The sequence below is a fragment of the Mustela putorius genome, unplaced genomic scaffold (assembly GCF_011764305.1).
Source record: "Mustela putorius furo isolate JIRA1106 unplaced genomic scaffold, ASM1176430v1.1 tig00000228_pilon_pilon_pilon, whole genome shotgun sequence".
Lineage (NCBI taxonomy): Eukaryota > Metazoa > Chordata > Mammalia > Carnivora > Mustelidae > Mustela > Mustela putorius.
In genome coordinates this window covers 2,355,610-2,378,499 of record NW_025421322.1, presented here as the reverse complement: position 1 = coordinate 2,378,499, position 22,890 = coordinate 2,355,610, and the positions used below count along the sequence as shown (strand labels likewise).

General features: G+C 38.4%; 1 protein-coding gene across 4 annotated transcripts in view; it reads right to left on the bottom strand.

The window, feature by feature from the left end:
• CPQ (carboxypeptidase Q) overlaps nucleotides 1-22,890 on the bottom strand; it is a 451,562-nt gene that overhangs the window by 49,240 nt on the left and 379,432 nt on the right. Inside the window, exon 10 of one of the 4 annotated variants that reach the window (XM_045077961.1) lies at nucleotides 15,556-15,648. The exons of the other annotated variants lie outside the window; for them this stretch is intronic. Coding sequence (XP_044933896.1) covers nucleotides 15,581-15,648 — 68 coding nt within the window. The 3' untranslated portion in view covers nucleotides 15,556-15,580. Of the gene's footprint in view, nucleotides 1-15,555; nucleotides 15,649-22,890 lie in introns of those variants that run through there. 4 annotated transcript variants of the gene reach the window in all.

The following is a 22,890-nucleotide window of genomic DNA, read 5'->3' as shown; positions in this document are numbered from 1 at the left end:
GGATGTGTCCTTTCAAAAATTCTAATTCCAAAGAACCTTTTGCGAGCTTTCCCCCACTCAGCACCTCTATCTTGCATGGAGTCTTATAACGAGGCACCCACACACTGACTCATGACTGGGATGGCTTTTGTGGTTAAACCTGACTTTTAATCCCATACAATATTCCAGGCCAGCTCAGCAACAGTTTGTTATTTTCAGCAAGCCAAATATGGTTGACCTTCTCGATTCTGAGTGTGGGAAATGTAAGATTTCCATGGGTACCAGTTAGAGGGTGGTTTAGAAATGTGACATATAATCTGGTATCTTAATATCTTTATAGAAATGAATTGGGACAGGATGAAGGTAAAGTAGAAAGTTAAGGGGAAAGTCTCTGAGGAGGTGGTTTTACAAACCATCATTTAAAACTGAGGGAAATTATTATAAAACATAAGGAAAACATTGGGTTTTCTATGGATATTTGGTTTTTGGAAATCTGTTACTTATATAACTATAGTACCATGCACAAATTAGTTTATTTTTATAAGCTGTGCCTCAGTATTTGTCAGAGTCTTGGTATTATGTGGGTAGAAGGCAAAGATGATTATCTCTACTCATATACTAGAAAACTGAGTCATGGTAGTAAGTCTCTCACCACTGCAAAAGCTTCATCAACAGGGCCCTGGAATTCACCCAGGTCTTCCCACTCCAGAACACTGTCAGCATTATCAAATTGCTATTCATCCCAAGTAGCTTGGTTGTTATCCCTTTGGTTCTGAACCTGGTAACATTACTAAATCTGGGAAAACACTGCCTAGATCATGTAATTCTTAGGTAATCACAGCAAGTAGTTGCTGTTTGAACACATGAGCAAGGACTCAGAACGCATCCTGTTCCTCAAAGGATGGTTCCTGGACTCCCTACTTCTTAGTCATCAAGGAAACTTTAAAAAAAAAAAAGAGGATTCTGGGTCCCACCCCAGATTTACTACATTAGTATTTTTGAGTAGAAGACTCAGGAATCTGTACTTTCAACAAGCATTACAAGAGATCCTTAATTATATTCTTGGAATACTACTGGTCCAGGGTAAGTAAGTGTTTGCAAAAGGTCACTCAAAGAAAGGATCAACATCCCCAATCCTTCTCCTAAGTTAAGTTCAACACATATAAGGGGTAGTGTTAAGAAAGAAAAAGTGGCAAATGTTTCATTCAGGAATCATCAAGCAAAAATTTGAGAAGGAGCCCTCTTAGCTTTTAATCACTACAAAATAAATACATCTCCAGCAGAAAGGGATTTGATGTTTTTTCAGATCTTCTTGTAACAAAACTGTTGTTCTTATGCTTATGGGGGGCAGAGAAGGGACCCATATACTAACAGCAGATGAAAATGATCTAGGAGATTCTTCTGATCTATGGCTTTAGGTCTGGCCTTGATTGAAGAGGAGACTAAGGACTATAACCCGAATCATTAAAATTGCTTCTAGGGCTGTGTTTTAATAGGAAAGAAGCAAACATGTAGCAAGGGTAGATCAAAGCAGTGCAATTTTCTTAGTAGCAATGGCTGCCTCCGTATCTCGGGAGTGGTAACATTATAAACTATGATCTTTTAAAATAAAAGAGTTACTTATAAAGGTTATTTGAAGCATAGCTTGGACTTCATATTTTATAGCTAAGGTGCAATATATATGCAATATACATGCAATATACTCCTTTTCTTCCTGTATATGTAATAGTTCTAACCAAGCTGTTCTTTCAAACTATCTATGGCTAAAATTAATCAAGTTTGATGAAAATCATGCTACAGTCTATTACCCTAACATAGCATTTTTAAAACCAGGTCTTAAGTTCTGAATGCAAAAGTCTCTGGCAAACTAATAAATGCCACACAAAGGAGTTGAAGGGTCCTGCGGTAACAGAGTTAAGAGCTTACTCTCAATTATTCTCATTTTCACTATCAGGACTGGTATTTCAGTTCTTCAACAATTGTATAACATTAGAAAACACTGTAAATTCGCATTCTGGTTTTTAAAAAGCCATTCTAGGCTATTCACTCTCTAATAAGGTAAGCAAATTATATGTAATTTCTCTTAACACAAGTCTCATTTGGGACTTGAGTGCTGCACACAGAACCAAACAACAGGTATTAAGTGAAACTAATGAACCCTTTTGCTTCCTTTCCCCAAATGGTCATCTTGGATACAGATGTTTAAAATGTGCTACAGATGTGTAAATCAAGGTATATAGCTATTTATAAAATTAAAATTCCACTGATCAAAGTTGAAATACGTACATTTTTACCCCACGACCAGCTTGGCAACTAGTTTGGTGAAAATTAACTATCGTTGCACGAAATTTATTACCACTGCTTTCATTACTACCATTTCTTTTTTTACCACTAACATTTTCAGGGCAAATACAGAGTATGAAATATTGTCAAAGAAGTAAATACTTTCTCTTTTGAAATCATATTATGAAGAAAAGGGTGGGGGGAAAGCTCATTTTCTCTTTGTTCCTTGTTTTTAGCTTCTGTTTGGATGTGAAATATTTAATAACTGGAAGTCAAATATCCTTTGATGACAGAAGAAATTTCCAATCTGATCTTATAAACTGTGCTTGTGTATCACCAGAACAAAATAATAACTATAGGTATTTCAATTTAAAATTTGATCAAGTGCTCTAAACATATCACTTCTTTCTAAACCAGGTACTGCAAACAGGCACTTTTAAAACCAGGTACAGACTATGAATATAAAATATCCCACGTTAGCAATAACCTTTTGTGTTTTTTAGTGAGATCTTTTCAAATTAATCTTTCAACACTCATACCGAGAAATCCCAGTTCTTGTCAGTTCTCAAGTTTAATGACAGCCTTTTGCATTTGTGATGTTGAGGATTAGAATAAGGTAATGAATGCACACACTTGGCTAATTCAGTTTACCTTCCGTCCACAAAATTAATGCAACTGGATTCCTAGTGGAAAAGCTTTTTAAATTTAAAATTCTGTTTTGGATTTTTTAATTTACTATTCAAGAGGTAATGCTAATTACCATTACAACAAAAGATTGAAACAAAGAGAAAAGCCTGTGTTACTCTTTGGGGTGGTGAGGACTTACTCGGAAGGACGGTGGTTAGGCAGGGGTGAACTCCAGACCTCAGCTGTAGGGCAGAGGTGAAAGGCAGTGACCTCAGGGACTAGCACCTGGCAAAGGTGTTCTCAGCCAGGCAGCTGCCAGGAGCCACAGGCTGTCTTGATTTCCCTTCCGCTTTTTCACAGTGCACCACCCGTTCCTTCTGTCCCATGTAATTTGCAGCCATTATCATAGATATTAGATGTGGAAAGACTTGGCAGGTCACCTAATTCCCCAGTCCTTCACACAGAATGCCCCTGTTGAATATTTATGAGGCAGTTGTTAGCAGGCGCCTGTGGAAACCAGGCTATTAGCACTCGTGGTCATTTACCACTACCTGGGGGGCCTACAACATCAAAAGAACCTTGAAACATAGCCATAAGTGGAAAAGTAAATAATGAAGGAATGTCATATTCTAGACATTTGACTAATTGTCAAATAATGAGGTTTATTAAAAACTTCCACAGAAGCTAGATTCCTCTTATGTTTGGGCATCAGTTGCAAAAGCTCCAAACCATACCTGATGGTGGCTCCCGACTTTTGTGCAGGAAGATCTCAAAATAGGCTCTTCCCGCACCAGAGACAGTGCATGCTTCAAAAGCCAACCTGAAGGATTCTTGATTTAGGTACCACAAATTTAATTAATACTAGACGGCACAGCGTATATTTGATTAACATCAGACAACATTCTTAGTATTCTTCTGGAACGGTGGGAGTTTTGACGTTTTAAGCGGGCTATACAGCAGAAACTGGGAGAGAGGATCCAGCATTATTTGATATATGTGATAATTTAGACACAAATCCAGATCAGTCAGGCCCCAAGTGGAAGCTGGGTGTGTCTTTCGTGAATCAGGCTAGACTGATTGCAAAACCTACATCAGCTAAGAAGCTGCCACGCCTCACTGTTTTCAACATAATCTCAGGGATATAAAGAGAGCAGAGAAGGAAAATAGGCTTGCGGTCAAACTGCTGGTTCAGATCTGCACTGCACCTCATACCAGTTACGTTTTTAGCTGGTTTTAGCCTCAGTTTCCTCCCTGTAAAACAGAAATAGCAACATCTACTCATACAGATAGTAAGTAGGGAGGATAAAATAATGAATGCCATGCATTTGGCACCACATAGGTCTTCAATAAATATTATCTTCCCTTTCTTTTCTAAGCATTCTATAGCTGCATTTGCATGTTTATTTCTAGAAGATAGATTTTTGTAGGCATACAGCAAAAATTTATTACAGGTAAATTTTCATGGCTCTAAGTGCAATCAAATTTTCAAAATATTTCTAACCCATTGAACAGGAGAGCGGGTTTTTTAAGTGCCAAGCAATTAAAATTGCTTCCTTCACATACCCTTGAGTTTAATAGCAAACCAGTGCAAAATTTAATGCTGGAGAGGAGACACACTCATGCATCCTGTTTTCTTCATTTGAAGTTTAAGTGGGAGCCTAGGATCTAACAACCTCCTCTCTCCTATAGAACTCTCCAAGCTCCTCAAACTGCTCCTCTTCAATAAACACACAAGAATTTGTAGTTCACTTCATCTTTTCTCCAATATGGTGGTAATTCATTTGGAGATTAAGGAAAATTAAGCATTACAACACACTTGATATTTAAAGATTAAGAAACACCATTAACCACCATGGATGAAACTACCACTGGCTTCAACCTCGTTCTCAACTTCTTTCTCTACTAATTCTTCTTTCATCCATTAAATAACTCCCTTCAGGTAGCTTTTCTACTAGAATTCATTTAATTATTCATAACAATATAAAAAGTTAACAAAATTAATAGAAGTTTAATAAATATTAATTAAACTTGGACAAAATTCATGTCCAAAAGCAAGCAGGACCTCTCTTTTAAATGAAAAAACAAAATCAAAACCAAAACCAAAACACAAAACCTAATGTTACTATGGCTACACATACCCAATATTAAATATTTAAGTAAAAACAGGTTAAAAGGTCAACATTTTAGATAGTGGCAACTATTCCAGGTGTTAAGATTAGAGAGATAAAATACCTGGGTGGATGACTTACAGATTCAGCTCCATTTTTTCAGGATCTAGATACTTCCTGAATAATATGTATTATACAATAAAAAATGCTTATAGGTCAGGAAGAGATCCAAAAGAAAGAGGGCATAACTTCAGAGAGGGTCCCAGGGACTTATAATTACATAGATTGATTAAATAGATGCATTGAAAAAAGTCTGATCAAAATCTTAACTAAGAACAGGAGGAAATAAACCCGAATTAAGCAGTATTTTAAAAAAAGACAAAATCCAAGAGAAGCCAAAAAACATGCTATTAACAAAAGAGTGAATAAAAAATAAAGCAGCAATTTACAAGGAAGGTTGGTGGGTATGTAGAAGAAAGTCTTTGTGACTATTCCTTGGTATGGTTCTTTCTCACTGCGCATGTGCGCGTGTGCATGTGCGTGCGCGCGCACACACATGCACACGCGTAGGCACGCCATGATAAGGAAAAGCAAAAGAGAATGACTCGTTCATTTACAAAGTGCATAAACATGTTCTCAGGCAAAATCAAACTTATTAGTTCCAGGACACAATGGAAAACTAGCCCCGAGGGCCTGTGACCCGAGGCACTGGGAAGCACATGCCATGATATGAATGGCATTGTATGCACCTCTGTAATTGTCAACAGATGTGGCATGTCAATAGACTAGTAACAGTTGCCACTTAACACATGTATTTTGGTGACTGATAGGATGGGAGTCTCAGAAAAAACGAAGGTTTGATGAATGAGGCATCCTGCTTACTTGTGCTAAACTGTTCAGTTCAAATTTTCATAAATAGATTCAACAATTAAGAAACAGAAAACCTTTTCCTGATTCTCTCAAGAAAAAAGTAGGGGAGGGCTAGGAAGGAACTGGAAGAGAAAAGCACAAGATCATGTTGCCATGGGATACTTAAAGCTGTAAAAATCAGGCATTTGTGTGGCTACATTAGCAAGAAATTGAAATAAAATTGGTCCAAAGACCAGATGTTTAAAAAAATTAAGAAAATGTATTCCTTCACTTCCAAGATACTCTCATCAATTTGCTCCCTAATGCTGGAGAGGAGACACACTCATGCATCCTGTTTTCTTCATTTGAAGTTTAAGTGGGAGCCTAGGATCCCACTTTTGATGCATACTATTTTAATATCACTGTCTGGGATGAGATAGAGTATACCTCTCCAGTCCAGAGTACATAATCTGGAACTCGATGCTGCCTATAAGAGTCAGAGTGCCATTTGTGTCCTTGGCCGTGAGCCAGTTGGCTTTTACATGTTCACTCATATAATCCTTCCATCAACTCTTATCAACCCATTACCAATTTACTTGGGTTGAATAGGAACTGTAAACAGGCCTCAAAATCTCCGGAAGCATCAAATGACATAGAAGAGCTAGTAATGCTATTAATATTTGACTTTTTTCTACTTTACTTCCTTATCTGAAGTGTTGTACTATGTCCTGGTGAAGTGAGTTAGGTCCTTTCCTAAATAATGCCCTTGACCAGTAAAGTAGCAGGGTGATTTAGAGTGAATGCCAGCAGCTCTATTACTCATCTATGTAAGCATAGAGTCAGTGTGCTTAGAGCTGAAGGTTAGTGAGTACCAGTAATACTTGTGCATCTTTTGCATTGCTTCCTAGTATATTCAAGTATATGCCCAGTCATCCTCTCTACTGGCTCTAAATATAGGAGAGCATGCTCTTAAGCAAGATCTCTTCAGTTAACTTTATGAACATGAAACTATCGCCCAAACCCTGAAACTCCTTACTGAAGACCCAATGTGTAGAGTGTAATTGACTTTCAAAGACCTCATCACTTATTAAGTGCATTCAACTCTTACAACAGCCCTCTGAAATATTACTGCCCTTATTTTACCCATCAGGAAAGTGAAGTTCTGAGAAGTTAAATCAAAAGCAACACTTGCTATAAAATGATGAATCTTGTTCCTCTATCACAATGGTTATGTAGCTTTTCCACCACAAGGGTTATGTTAAGTGGCTTGAACAATCCACACATTAAATGGGGTCTCTGGGCCTTTTGTGATTATTCTTCCTCACTGCCTTGGTTCTTGGATAACATACACAGTAAAGTAGCTGTGGAGTGTGCTCCTATAAAAAACTGCTAAGTTTTCCCACTCGTGTAGGTAAGGACAGACTGTGGGCTGGGAGTGGGAGGAGAGAACACCTCAGGCATTAGATAATGCAGATTGCTGGGAGTGTGACATCAGCTTACCCAACTCCTCACCTGCCTGCCAACCTGAAGATCTCGAGTAAACTACAACAGAGAGGCTAAGGAATGTATTGTCACAAAAGCATCTCAATGGTGATTATTATGTATAGGTCATGAAGGGCAGAGAGACTGGGTGTTTTAAACTCAGAGAGTTTCTTCACTGCTTCTGGGACCTTACTGCTGTTCTTCCTTATCTGCTGACAGATCCTAGGATAGCAGAAGTTCTGTGCATGTTATATAATTTGAATCAAGTCTCGGTAGTGAAAATGAAGGTGGTTACTCTGTTCATCTGCACTTTGCCCTTCTTTCCATTTTAAGGACTGTACATCTTGACCACAAGGATGGATGTGGTCTTATAGCCAGGCTGGGTCACCGTGATCTTCCCAGCTGAGTTGAATATAATAAGTTACTCTTCCCTGCATAAGAGGCTGTAAAGGTTTAAGACATGATTTGCCTATGGTCATAGGTTATAAGGTCAGCTGGCTTAAGAGCATGAAAGCACCATGAAAGAAATCAGAATCAGCACCAGAGAGACAGAATAAGTGTCCTATTGGCATTCCAATGCTGGAATCCCTCAGACCAAGTCCAACCCTATTCTTTCTGCGGCTTGCTTAAGGTCCCCGTTTTTGCTTCAGGTTATCTATGTTGGATTTCTGTGAGTTAGTACTGAAGAAGTCTAGACTAATATAGACATTTTGCTTTAATAACTGAAATAATAATAGTGGCTTCTTGAGCATCAACATTTTACCAAGCAGTTCACTTAGACTGTCTTTATTTTTTTCTTTAGTATAACCTCATGGAGCAGGTACTATTATTGTTATTTTATTTATGAAGAAATTGAGGCTCCAAGAGCTTACATGACTCTCCTGAGGTTATCCAGCCAGGCAGTGGTAGAGCAAGATTTGAATCCATTTCTATGTGGGCTCCTACATACATGTTGTTAATGTCTCATGCTATTTTATATCTTAAAAATGGTTCTCAATTCTGGCTGCATTTTGGAATCATCTCGGGAGCTTCTAAAAACAGGTGTGCTCATGCCCTCTCTTTAGGTTTCCAAGTTTGCACAAGTACAGCAGGCACATTCACACAGAATACAATGGACTTGTGCTCTGGGAGGTTGGGGGCTCCTGGGGATGAATATGTTCTCAATAAATGGTGTTCCGTGGATTTGTGCAACTGTTGTGGTCCTGCAGCCAGACCAACTAAATCTGAATCTTTGGGAGTGGGGTCCCAGGTTGATAGGATTTTAAAAGCTCCCCAGGTGATCTGAAAGTGCAGTCAAGGGTGTGAACCACAACTCTAACCTAAACACGTATCTTGGATTTATATTGGCTTTGACTGGGTCTACACTAGCACAAAATGAAAAATTAAAGCTTATGGTGGGGGCAATTAAAGCTAATATGCCACATTACTATAATTATCAGGATATGTCAGAGAAAATCTTTTGTCAGCAATAGTAAGTGTGGAATCAATGACCCCTGTGGGCAACAGATCAATTTATGCTGCACTTTGTAGTACAGTGCTGACTAAAAATATTAAAGTGATATCTATAAATATCCTCATTCTAAAATATGACATCAACAACAATTAATAGACTACCTCTTCAAAAAAGTGGATTTTGTAAATTTGTGTCCAGCAAACATTTTCATGTAGGTTTAAAGTTTCCATAACCAGAGAGTTTTGGGTATTGATGAAGGCCATGTCCTTTCTTTACATAATATTCTGTTCTCTTACCTTCCACGAGAATATTTCAGCTACTGTAACAAAAAGAAAGAAAGGAAGAAAGAAAGAAAGACAGAGAGACAGACAGAAAGAGAAAGAAAAAGAAAGAAAGAAAGAAAGAAAGAAAGAAAGAAAGAAAGAAAGAAAGAGAAAGAAAGAAAGAAGAAATGAAGGGAGGGAAGAAGAAGGAAGGAAGTGAAGAAGAGAGAAAGAAAGAGAGGACGGGAGGAAAAGGAAAGGACAGGAAGGAAGGAAGGCAGGAAGGAGGAGAGTGAGGGAAGGAGGAAGGAAGAGAGGAAGGAAGACAGGAACATTGAGGACATACATTGTAACTAGTCCTAAATAGGGAATAGCTCACTCAGATCTCAAAAGATCCATAACTAATAGATTTTACAGAGCTCAACTACATTTGATTTATGCATTATGAACTGGAAGGACAATTAAGAGAGCAAATGTCATATTACAAAAGAAACTTTAGTAGCCATGAATTATGCAATCTCACACTTTCTATAAAAACAGGATAATAGGGAGACTAATTCACTGTTAGAAATCCCCATGAGGGCAATGTATGGGGATATTAGGTTAAGTGGTTGTTGTTTTTTTTTAACTTTAATGCTTTGCAAAGAAGGATTTTAAGCCAACAAAGTTACCTGAAATAAGGAGTCTATTGTACACAATTGAGATGTAATTCATTTCTAGAGTAAAAGGTCCTTATTCAAATCTGACTTCAATTTTACCCAAATCCTTTGAATTGTGATATTTTTCCTTTTGTTTCCATAATCCTATACTTATTAATCAAATTGATAAACATTTTTAGAAGAGCTCTTACAAGAAATTGATGAGATATCAGAATATTCTAAGACTTACTTGACTCCAAGTATGTCCAGCTATAGTAAGACTTTATTGTTGATATCCAGAATTCCAGTGCAACCAGTGCCAATCACAGTGCAATGCTTCATGTGACTACTCTAGAGCTCTCCAACTGGAAGACTTAATTTGGTAAAGCTTCAAGTAGCAAAACATCTAAAACAATTTTAACTTTAGTGGGAAATCGCTAGAAGACATGAAGACCAACCCATTAGATATGTGATTTATGAAGCTAGGTTTTGCCTTGAGACTCTCAAAGAAGGAGGATGTGGGTTAGATGGAACTTGCCCAGTGGCTGGGATTGAGCCCCATCGTGTTTCACTTCTGGTTGTCCTATATCCTCAGAATGGCATTCAGGTCCCAACTACAGTCCTAGGCACCTTTTCTGTTTTAGTTTTATTTCCCTATATCATGCTAAATTTTAGTCAAACGAGACTGTTCATCATTTTGAAAACCCACTGCACCTTTTAACCTAAGAAATTTTGTTTTTCTCTATCTTTTCACAAAGAATGCACTCCCTCTCTCTTCAACAAAATTCTATTCTTTCTTGAGATTCAGGCAAACTGTCACCCCTTTTGTAATGCCCCATACAGTTTAAGGTCTCTTTTGCCTGAACTTCTATTGTACTTTGTTCTTCCTGTGTCTAAACTCTACACTAACTCCTTAAGGATAGGGAGTGTACCTTATATATGACATTGGAATAAAATGGACCAATATGTTAATTCTGGCTTTTCCACTTGACAGCTTAGTCACTTTAGACAAAGGAAACCCACTGAATCCCAATTTTCTCATCTGAAAATCAGTTACAGAATAGTGATGTATACTTCGAAAGACTCTTACAAAATTATGTGAGAAAATGCATATAAAGCAGCTAGAATAACACTTGAGACATAGCAGACAGTCAATACATGTTAAATTCCATCTTTATTCCTCTTGCCTCAATGTCATACAGTACTTATTAGGTATCTCTTAAATGAAGGCAGAAAGGAATGAATGAATGAATGAATGAATGAAATTGTGAAATTATCTGAGTCTGGTCTAAGAAAAAAGAATAGGCAAGAGTATGTCCTGAGGATTCAATGATGACACTCAAGGCAATTATTTTAGTAAGTCTTATAATCATTGCTATCTGTAGCCTCGTTCCTGATTAATAAAGAAAAATTATAAATAGGTATTTAAACATTTTGGAAATCAGCAGTTTGGGGTTTTAAGACAAAAATGTGAGACATGGAAATGATATCACATTAAGAGTAATTTGTATTGCAGGTTAACAGAAATTTGTACATCTCCAGCAGAATATACATACTAAAGAAAAACAGTCACAGAATAAACAAACTTCTTTCAATAGTTATGCTGTTGCTGGTTGTGTGGTATTGTAATTCTGAAACTACTGTATGTGTGTTGCAAGATAAAGCAAATGAGTGGTTATGCTGTTGCACTAAGAACAAGGAATTTTGGCAAGGGAAAAGGACACATGGATATAATATCAGGGAGGTAAGGTACAACTTTGCAGTCCTGAACTTGAATTGGAAATATCATAAGATTCATCATATACTTTTTCTTAGAGAAAAAACATACGTATTTCCTAGTTCTACCTACTGCAAATACCTAGAAACAATAACCAACCCACTAGCAATAAGCACACTTAATGTTCAGACTGTGGCCTCTACATATCATGACACAGTAGAAGAAATTGGGCTTTTTGGAGAAATAGCTGATTACAGATCTAGGGAAGGAAATATAAAAAATGGCATGGAACATTCTGTCACATCACAAAGCTAGAACACATAATGACTACCACAGTCATGTTGAAAAGACTCAGGAACCAGCTTAAAAAGGCTCTCACTGGCCAGGGATCGGATACTGTGAGCATAAAATAAGAATAATTACTGCAATAGAATGAAGCACATCTATATTTTAAAATCCACTAGTAAATAGCAATAGCACAAATGGAGGACACTAGGGAACCACTAGTAAGTTTTAAAATCGGTATTTAAAGGCAAAGAATTAACATTTATCCTGCCTTTCTTATAAAAAAGTACCTCAGAGTGATCAGACAGCCAATAAGTGAAAGTTCATTTTTATAGAATTGTTTCAATTAATGATCAAAATTAACATTTTGCAATCCCAGTGAAATAATGGATCTAGACAATAACCTTCAATAACCATTAACATCTTAAAAAGAGAAACAAGTAGACACTATTGCTAATAGAAATAAAAAACAGCATTTAAGAAGTATTCTTGCCTCCCCCCCCAATAAAGAAAAATCAAACATGAATTAGATCAAGGCTCTAGATTTAACTACCAATTCACAGGAAATATAAGGAAGAGTGAAAACATGTTAAATGATTCCATGGGAATGGAATTAGCCAAATCCAGACTACAGGGAATCCCAAAGGGCAAATTCCTTGGTTTCTGTAACAAATAAGCAGCAAGGAAGAAGAGAGATGAAGGTAAAACCTATGTATTAAAAAAGACTTAAGAGACACCAACTACATCAAGTAATTATACTGTTTAAACCTTATCGGACTCCTGATTTAAACAAGAAAACTGTGAGGGCAGGGAACAGTTTGGAGACAACTGGAAACATCTGAAAACTGGCCCTGTATTGACAATGATATTGAAATTATTTTAAAATATTTTAGGAGGAACAATAGTATTGCCATTGCGCACACTCGCACACGCACACACACACACACACACACAAGTCCTTACCTTTTAGAAATAGAAATTAAAATACTTACAAATGAAATAATGTGAGGTTGAGCATTTGATTCAAAATAATCTAAGTGCAGACAGTGATTGGACTGTGGATGAAATATTACACCCATGAATGAAGAATTCCTAAAGCGATGAATACATGGGAATCCATTAGGTTATTCTCTCTACTTTTATATGTGTTTGAATTTTCTGTAATAAATGTTTAAAATCATGCTTTAAAATCATCGAATATGCCAGGAAATTCTGAATTTTATAGTCTCTAACACTTAAACTAGGGATAGACAAAGTTTATGTAGCTAAGAACAATTAAACATATTTTGAAGACCTAGTTCATTTTACTCTACCCACTTTCATATAATTTTAGGGGTTTTTTTCCCTCTGAAAATTTCGTTATAGCTTTATTGAGTTTCCCATGATGAAATCTTCCTCCATGTTTTCATGATTATTAAGTAAACTAATTCACAGTCAGTCCTAAGGGTGAGCATGAAGAGAAAAGAGGCTTCATCTTATCTTTGTATCCTCTATAATTTATATACAATATAAATTGTTGAATGAAGTGTTACATAAGGAGTCAATCAGAGTATCTGTAAAGTATTAAGTGAAACTGATGGATAGTCAAACTCATGGGATGGGGAACCTAAAAGAACTAACCCTGAGACCGTGAGAGGGACAGCTATAGAAGTGAAACTTTTCTAGACTACATCATTAGAGGGCATGGGAAACAGCTGATAGAGAAATTTAAGTCATTTTAGGTCACTATAACACAGAAAATGGAGCAATAGATCCTGGATATCAACCTTTTGTCTGTACTGTCATTTGCAAATATCTTCTCCCATTCCTTGAGTTGCCTCTTTGTTTTGTTAACTGTTTCCTTTGCTGTACAGAAGCTTTTTATCTTGATGAAGTCCCAAAAGTTCAAACTCAACACACACAAAACAGACAATCATATAAAAAAATGGGCAGAAGATATGAACAGACACTTCTCCAATGAAGACATGCAAATGGCTATCAGACACATGAAAAAATGTTCATCATCACTAGCCATCAGGGAGATTCAAATTAAAACCACATTCAGATACCACCTTACACCAGTTAGAAAGGCCAAACTTAGCAAGACAGGAAACAACATGTGTTGGAGAGGATGTGGAGAAAGGGGAACCCTCTTACACTGTTGGTGGGAATGCAAGTTGATGCAGCCACTTTGGAAAACAGTGTGGAGATTCCTCAAGAAATTAGAACTAGAGCTTCCCTATGACCCTGCAGTTGCACTACTGGGTATTTACCCCAAAGATACAGATGGAGTGAAAAGAAGGGCCATCTGTACCCCAATGTTTATAGCAGCAATGGTCATCGTGGCCAAACTGTGGAAAGAACTAAGATGCCCTTCAACGGATGAATGGATAAGGAAGATGTGGTCCATATACACTATGGAGTATTATGCCTCCATCAGAAAGGATGAATACCCAATTTTTGTAGCAACATGGAGAGGACTGGAAGAGATTATGTTGAGTGAAATAAGTCAAGCAGAGAGAGTCAATTATCATATGGTTTCACTTATTTGTGGAGCATAACAAATAGCATGGAGGACAAGGAGAGATGGAGAGGAGAAGGGAGTTGAGGAAAATTGGAAGGGGAGGTGAACCATGAGAGACTATGGACTCTGAAAAACAATCTGAGGGTTTTGAAGGGGCCGGGGGTGGGAGGTTGGGGGAACCAGGTGGTGGGTATTAGAGAGGGCATGGATTGCATGGAGCACTGGGTGTGGTGCAAAAACAATGAATACTGTTACGCTGAAAAGAAATAAAAAATTAAAAAAACGAAACAAAACAAAAAAAACCTGGTTTTCCTATAGCAAAAAAAAAAAAAAATTTAGTGTTCTCCTCTGATTTTCTAAAGTAATGGTTTCTAACCCTGCACTATTCCTCTTCTCACTCCTGGTCCTCTCACTGAGGGGGTGTCTGCTGGAATGAACTTTATGAACTGCCATCTAAAACACTGTTCTCAGGGCGCCTGGGTGGCTCAGTGGGTTAAGCCGCTGCCTTCAGCTCAGGTCATGATCTCAGGGTCCTGGGATCGAGTCCCGCATCGGGCTCTCTGCTTGGCAGGGAGCCTGCTTCCCTCTCTCTCTCTCTGCCTGCCTCTCTGTCTACTTGTGATTTCTCTCTGTCAAATAAATAAATAAAATATTAAAAAAAAATAAATAAAACACTGTTCTCATCAACTCCCTCTTCTGCTGAAGATGTCTGATGACTTCGCATTGGCTACAAGTTTTTTACCCGAAATGTATGCCTCTTCTTCATCTGGCCCAGAGATAACTCAACTGTTCTTACCACCCACTGCTCTCGAAGATGAATCCTCTGCTCAGTGAAGTTATTCTCCTAATCCTTCCCAGTTGGGACACTTGCCTTTGTTCAGGTGAACCCAGTTGTTCACCTGCCTCTATTTCTGTCACCAGAACTGCCCTTCTCTACCCCTTCTGCCCATTCTGATACTAGACAGTCTTCAAAATTCAGCTTAAGCTCACCTCTTCCAGTTCTTTCCTGTCTTCCATCTTAGGAGTTCCTGTAGTTACTCTGCATGTAGTATTTATCCTGGTGCTATTCCCAAAACTCCTTTTTATATGACTTAACTTTTCTTGTGTTCCTCTTCAAATCAATACATCTAGTCAGCAAACATTTACTGTAGATCTATCATGTGGCAGGTAATAATGAGTATTGTAGGTATATAAGCCATGAATAAAATACTCTCTTGGTCCTCAATCCAGTTAAGGAGATAAAATACAAAGAATATTAACTTTAAAGTGAAAATGCATGCTTTAACTAACAAATCAAGGCAACAATAGAATACACTTCATAAAGCAGTGCATGACTCACTGCCCAAGGGTATAAATAATGCTTTCTTTTCACCGTAGGCTGTAGTCAGTGATTCTAAAGGGCATGAGCCATGTCGGCAATGGTCAGATAGTCAATGGCTTCATGGAGCTGAAGGAGGTGTACTGCAAGGGGGAAGAAGAGAATAAGCTTATTAGTTGTTGTGATGAGCAGTTTCCAGCAGTGTGCTATTGATGTGGACCGTATATAAGGTACATACATACCTATCTAGCATGTAGCAGTCAAGGAATATTAAACAATAGCTCTTTAAACAAACATTTTATTTGTTTATCTGAGAGAGCATGAACAGGGGGAGCAGCAGAGGCAGGCTCCCCGCTCAGCAGAAAGCCTGACAGGGGGCTCTATCCCAGAACCCTGGGCTCACGACCTGAGCGGAAGACAAATGCTTAACCAACTGAACCACCCAGGTGCCCCTAAACAAGAGCTCTGACTCACTTGAGTTAGCGATAAGAGGCAGCCACTTTCTATAATTCCTTGTATTACCCTTCTCTCTTTCTAATATTTTTCTTCATTCTTGATTTCCATGTTACAGCCTGTTTCTTCCCACTTTCCTCTTGCCCTCCCCCACCCACTACAATGTAAATTCTACAGGAGCAAGAGACCTACTCAGTTCTTTTCATCTCTATCCTCGGTGTATAGAGCACCTGGCTTCTACTTCACACTCAAGCTATGGCATGCTGATGAGATGAAACTGCCCACTTACTCAAGTGAAGGCCACAGTCACAAACCAGAGAGTGCCCTTTTCATGTACTCAGTGGGGTGAGGTCTGCTCACCATGCACCATGCCTCCAGACATTACTGGCACAGAGTGCTGTCACCATAAAGGAGGTATTTTTAAATTAAGGACAGCAGGGAACATGGAACTGCTGTACTGCACTATTCCATCTGGTGATTGGGAGCCATATGAGTCCCGGGTCCAGAAACTCCCATTTACTTTACATTACCATTCCTATTTGTGTCCTGATCTTCTTCTTCCTTGGAACATGTTAGAAGAAAGGCCTTTGGAAGCGTAGAAATGGAAAGTTTTAATTTAGTTCTGTCATATGAGGTATTAGGCAAAAATAAGCAAGATGGAAAATATGTGAAATTCTGAGTAATCTGCATATTTGGTACTTCAATGTGGAGTCTAAACTATCATAAAAAGATGAAAGAAATTAAAATGTGATTTCAAAAACAATTCAATATGTGAGGAAAGAGGACAGCTCAATGAAGCAAAGTTCTTTTCTTTTCTTTTTTTTAAAGATTTTATTTATTTATTTTGAGAGAGAGAAAGAGAGAGGGAGAGCATGAGCAGAGGGAGAAGGAGAAGCAGACTCCACAGTGAGCAAGGAGCCCTGGGATCATGACCTGAGCTAAAGGCAGACACTTAGCGCACTGAGCCACCCAGGTGCCCAAAGCAAAGTTCTTACTGAAGCAATCCTGACTGACTTGTAGTTACAGCATTAGAGTTTATCAACCTCTTTCACATTATCATACCTAGTCAGCATTTGACTCATGGGCAGTTTGTTGAGGGCCAGGCACTTCCCAGGTCTGGGAATTCGGAGGAATTCACCATAACCACAGGAGGAGGTGTTACGGGAGCATACCCAAGGTACACTTACTGGATCGGTAGGAGTCAAAGAACGCTTGTGAGAGGAGGAGAACAAGTTACTGAATCATGCATGGGTAGGAATTCGCTGTTGAAGAAGATAAAACTGGGTCCAATGGCAAGGAAGTGTGAGAGCTCAGAGTGCACCGAGAGCCTTAGTGAATGAGACTTGTTCTAAGAGAAGAACAGAAAGGAGTGGAGAGCCATGAGAGAGGAGGCTGCATATCAGCCCAAGGGTAAAACGAAAAAGGCCTTGAGTGCCATGCTGGGAAAAGACATGATCCTCTAAAGACAAGGGGGAGACACTGAAGAACTTTAAGGAAGAAGCAGAGATAATCAGATATTGCAGCTGTTCTTAGTTGCTCACAGTAGAAATCCTCACCTTCTTTCTGAGGAATCCCAGTTTTTCTCATATATGAGGAGGCTACATTTTCAGTGGTGACTGGGTCCCCCTCTAGGCCCAGAAAATAAAATTTTGGTCAATATAAGCCAATGTTGGTAAGTCCACTCCATTGCCACTGCCTGACTTAGCCACAGACATGTTTTACAATTTTGGCTAATGAGACTACACAAAAATCTGCTTTGCAGCTTCTGGGAGAGACTGCCTTGTGATTAAAAAGACGGGTCTATCAAGGGCATTCTCTCTTCCACTATTGCACAATGTGTGAGAATCTGTTGCTTCGAACAACTGCAGCTATCTTGGGACCAGGAAGGGACAAGCCTGAAGACAGAAGTCAACATGCTGAGGATGGCAAAGTGGAAAGATGGAAAGGACCAAGGTCCTTGATGTGGTAGATGACGAAATCAAGCATTCTGTTATGTTTTCCAGAGCATTCTGGAGCTCTTTTTAAGTGAATTTCAAAATCTCCTTATTGCCGTTCTAAGTTGGGTCTTCTGTTTCATTTTGCAGGCAAAAGCAACCTAACTGATAATCTGATTTTCAATTTAGAAAGTTCATTTTGGAAGCAGTGAGCCAGTTAGATGGAAGGGGACCAAGAATGCAGGTCGGGATGGTAGTAGGAAGCTGCCACAGGAAAATCAGTGAATACTGATGAGACGAGGTCTGTGTGGTGGAGGGGAGTGAACAAGTTTAGGAAATAAATGAAATTCAGAGTAAAGGGAACTTAGAGACCACGTTGATGTGTGCTCTGGATGATTGTGTAGTTTCTGGATGGTGGTGCCAGTCCGTGAGACAGGGGACAGAGGAGGAGAAGGAATACATATTGAGGCTCGGTGGTTACCATATCTGTTTTGCAGGTAAGAAAACCAAGTCTCACTCAGTAGAATGTATAGTTTGTGAGAGTACAGATCTTGTCTGTCTTCTTTACTACTGATTCTCCAGTGCCACAGAGCAGATAATTAGTAAGAATGCTTAATAATAAATGAGTACAGACATACAGATGAACAATAGACACATAAAAAGATTCTCAACATCACTCATCAACAGGGAAATGCAAATCAAAAATACAATGAGATATCACCCCACAGCTGTCAGAATGGCTAGAATCAAAAAGACAAGAAATAACAAATGTTGACAAGGATGTGGAGAAAGGAATACTTGTGCACTATTGGTGAGAATGTAAATTGGTACAGCTACTGTGGAAAATGGTATGGAGCTTCCTCAAAAACCTAAAAAGAGAAATACCATGTGATCTAATAACTCTGCTACTGGGTATTCACCCAAAGAAAATGAAAACACAAATTCAAAAAGACATATGTATCCCTATGTTTATTGTAATATTATTTATAATAGCCAAGATATGGAAGTGGCCTAGGTGCCCATCAGTAGATGAATGAATATAGAAGACGTGGTACACACACACACACACACACACACACACACACAGGAATTCTACTCAGCCATAAAAAGAACGAGGACTTGGGGCGCGTGGGTGGCTCAGTGTGTTAAAGCCTCTGCCTTCAGCTCAGATCATGATCCCAGGGTCCTGGGATCGAGCCCCGCAGGGAGCCTTTTCCCCCCTCTCTCTGCCTGCCTCTCTGCCTACTTGTGTCCTCCTCTCTCTCTGCCTGCCTCTCTGCCTACTTGTGATCTGTCAAATAAATAAAATCTTTAAAAAAAAAAAAAGAATGAGGACTTGTCATTTGCAACAACATGGATGGACCTAGCAGCTATTATGTTAAGTGAAATAAGTCAGACAGAAAGACAAATACTACATGGTTTCACTTGTATGTGCAACCTAAGAAACAAAACAAATGAAGAAACAAAGCAGAAAAAGACCCATAAATATAGAGAACAAACTGGTGGCTGCCAGAGGGAAGGGGGCTGGAAGAATGAGCAAAATGGGTGAAGGGGAATGGGAGGTGCAGGCGTGCAGTTATGGAATAAGTAAGTCATGGAGATGAGAGGCACAGCGGAGTGAATATAGTCAATGGTATTATAATAGAATTGTATGGTGACAGATCCATTATGGAGGTAGCTACATTGTGGTGAGCATAGCATAACATATAGACTTGTTAAATTACCAACTTTGCACCTAAAACCAACACAACATGTGTCAACTATACTTCAATTAAAAAAAAGAAAGAAATGAGTGTGGGCTGAGAAAAATTACATCATTTGCCTAAGACAGCACATGCAGTTAGAAGTCAAAAGCCAGAAAACACACTCTAATTCTTTCCAGCACACTGTCTACCACATGCCAACAACATTAGGAAAAGGTTGACTCTCAGATTCTGAAGCAGACAAGGAAACTCTTATTGGTAGATATAGAATCAGGGTGGGCTCACTCTCTCAGGTCACATTAAGAGAGTATATAATTTTTCTCATTAGTGTATATTTTATAGAAGAGTTTCTAAAGAAAGAAGATGTTCAAGAAGGATGCATGTGAGGACATCTGGAAGACATGGATTATATCTCCTTATGACATATTCAGGGTGAAACAGACTCTTCTCACTCTCACCTGAAGTTCATAATCAGAGAATTATAGCCTAATTCTCTGATTTACATTTGACATGTAAAGCCTTTCTGCTATCTGGAGTTTCCAAATAGAGACTAACCTAAATCCCTCTTAGACTACTCCAGTCATGCTCATGTTGTCTTTGAAACAGTCAGAAAACAACTGTTTACCATTTTATGTAGGAGAAACATTAAATTACTAGAAGATATTATTCAGCATCTTCTCTCAGTCTTTATTCCTTTAATGGAAATAATCTTAGCTGTTCTAGGCTCCCTAATTTATATCATTCTTCCAATATTTTTTCTACCTTTATATTTCTTTTCTCAGCATCCTGTATTTTTTCCACAATCCTAACACCAGGGACCCAAAGCTTGTTGAAAAAATATTTATTTCTGTGTTTGTGTTTTTGTTTTTTCCTCTCATGTCAGATTTATAAGAATTTAATTATTTCTCAAAATTGAACTAAGAACTATAGAGGAAGCTATATAGAAACCATTGACCTTAACCTCAAAGAATCGATCACTGGATACTCCTAATAATCCAAGAACAATATTAGTGTGTAATTCAAATGCCAGATTGTGGGACACAGAAGTGTTTTGGAATTTAGAAAAGCAATAGGGTGTCATGGGCTGTTAAGGAAAGATTCACGGACAGTGATGAATACAGAGTGAGCCTTAAGAGAATCTAGGATTTGGAGGGGAAGAATAGGAAGAAGTATGGAAGAAAGTGGCCACAGGAGAGGCTGGAGTATTAAAAATATCTAAACAGGGAGTATCTTAGATATATATGGAAAATACATCTAAGATACTTTTCTTTTAAAAAGCATCACCCCCAGGGGCACCGGGGTGGTTCAGAGGGTTAAGCCTCTGCCTTCGGCTCAGGTCATGATCCCAGGGTGCTGGGATTGAGCCCTGCATCAGGCTCTCTGCTAAGCAGGGAGCCTGCTTCCCCCTCTCTCTCTGCCTGCCCCTCTGCCTACTTGTGATCTCTCTCTCTCTGTCAAATACATAAATAAAATCTTAAAAAAAAAAAAAAAAACATCATCCCCAAAGCCTTATACTTATATTGATAGTTATTATGTCTGTTATGGACATCACCTAGACTGATGAATGACAGCATCTCTCCTTTCCAAAGATGAACTTTCATCAATCAATCTACTTGGCTTTTATAATTAATGAAAACATATTGAATTTTGATTCTGTGTTCTTAATTAGTATTTCATTACTGACTACACACAGAACACGCAAAAAAAACTGTGGACCAGCCAGGAGGCTACAGAAATTTGATAGGCCTAGGACACAATAGGGACTCAATAAACATTTATTGAATCATTGGAGGATAGGAAAGAAGAAGAGAAAGAAGAAAACTCTGGGAACATAATTTCTCTTTTGGGGAACATTATTTTTGGGGGAACATTCTTTTTTTGGGAACATTATTTCTCATTCATTTTTGAAAAGTTAGGTGAGCAGTTATGTAAATCGTAACCTAATTAGTATTTCTAATTTCATCTTTAGGTTTAAGCTACTACAACGTGCCAGTTTTCAGCAACACAGGGTACATAGCTGGTATATTTTTATTTTCTTTTTCTGTTTAACTATGGTTCTTTACCTTTTTCTAAAGTTCCTGAAATTTTCAGTAGGTTACAAGAGATACAACATAAGCGGTTCTATTATTTCTTCCAGAAATAGCTCATATTTGAAATATCAAAAGATAGCTCAATGGTAATAGGGGAAGGCAGCAATAATTTGGTTCCATCTTATAGTATCCTAAAAGAAATTAAAAAGAATTCCAAGAAACATTAGCTGCAGTCTAAATGAACCACTGACTTTTTACAAACGTTCCTGATCTATGGAGCTACAGAGGGGAGTGGAATAAAGAATGTGAGAAGAAATAAGTAGTTATTTACAATAACAAACTCCTTTCCCCAGGAGCAAATTTTTCTGGAGCAGGAATGTACTGAAATCCTTTGCATAAGCAAGAGCTGAGTAAGACAAACATTTCAGACACTGCCATAGATTTGGAAGACCATCTCAGCATTCCAGACTCCCCTGTGTTGTTGCACATTGTGGGAAAAGGGCCACCAGCCTTGAACACAAAGTGGCCTGTTCTCAGGGTAACGTCTGCCCTTTAAGAGGAGGATAGCTTTGACTAAGTTATTTAGTCCCTCTGAATCTGATTCTTCAAGAGCAAAACAGGGATAATTGTACCTTCCTCTTAGGATGGCTGAATGGATAAAAAAGAGTGTCTGCAAAAGCCACACGGAGTGCCTGATCAGTGACAGGAACTCAGTAAATTGTAAACTGTATTATTTATCCAGAAACCATAATGGGGCTCATATTCCCCACTCCCCTCTAATTAGCTGGGGATCAGATCTGACCTCACCTTGGCAAGAGGGAAAAGGCCTCTTTACCTTTGTGAAGAAAAATCACATCAACTTGCTAATTCCAAACAGAACCATTCTTTTGAATATCTGCGTGGGAGGAAAAAGGCTAGAGCAAATTCTCAACTATCCAAGGCAACAAAAGCACACAATCCCTTAGAGCAGTGAGTACCAGTTTGTTCTACCTGTGTTTTTGGTTTCAGCTCCTCCTCTGCCCCCCCTTCTCCACTCCAGTTCACCCACAGTCTGTCAGTCATTTCCTCACAGCTACTACCCTGCAAACTAACTCAGATTTTCTCAATTTTTAAGAAGACTCCTACTGAAAAAAATTATGGCTCAGGAAAAATCTAGAATTCAAGCCAATTATTCCATACAGTTTAAAAGGGCAAATTCCCTTCCCTTACACCTTGATCATGAGTAAAAATGACAGATATGTAGGGAGTCTCAGATCTGTCCATAT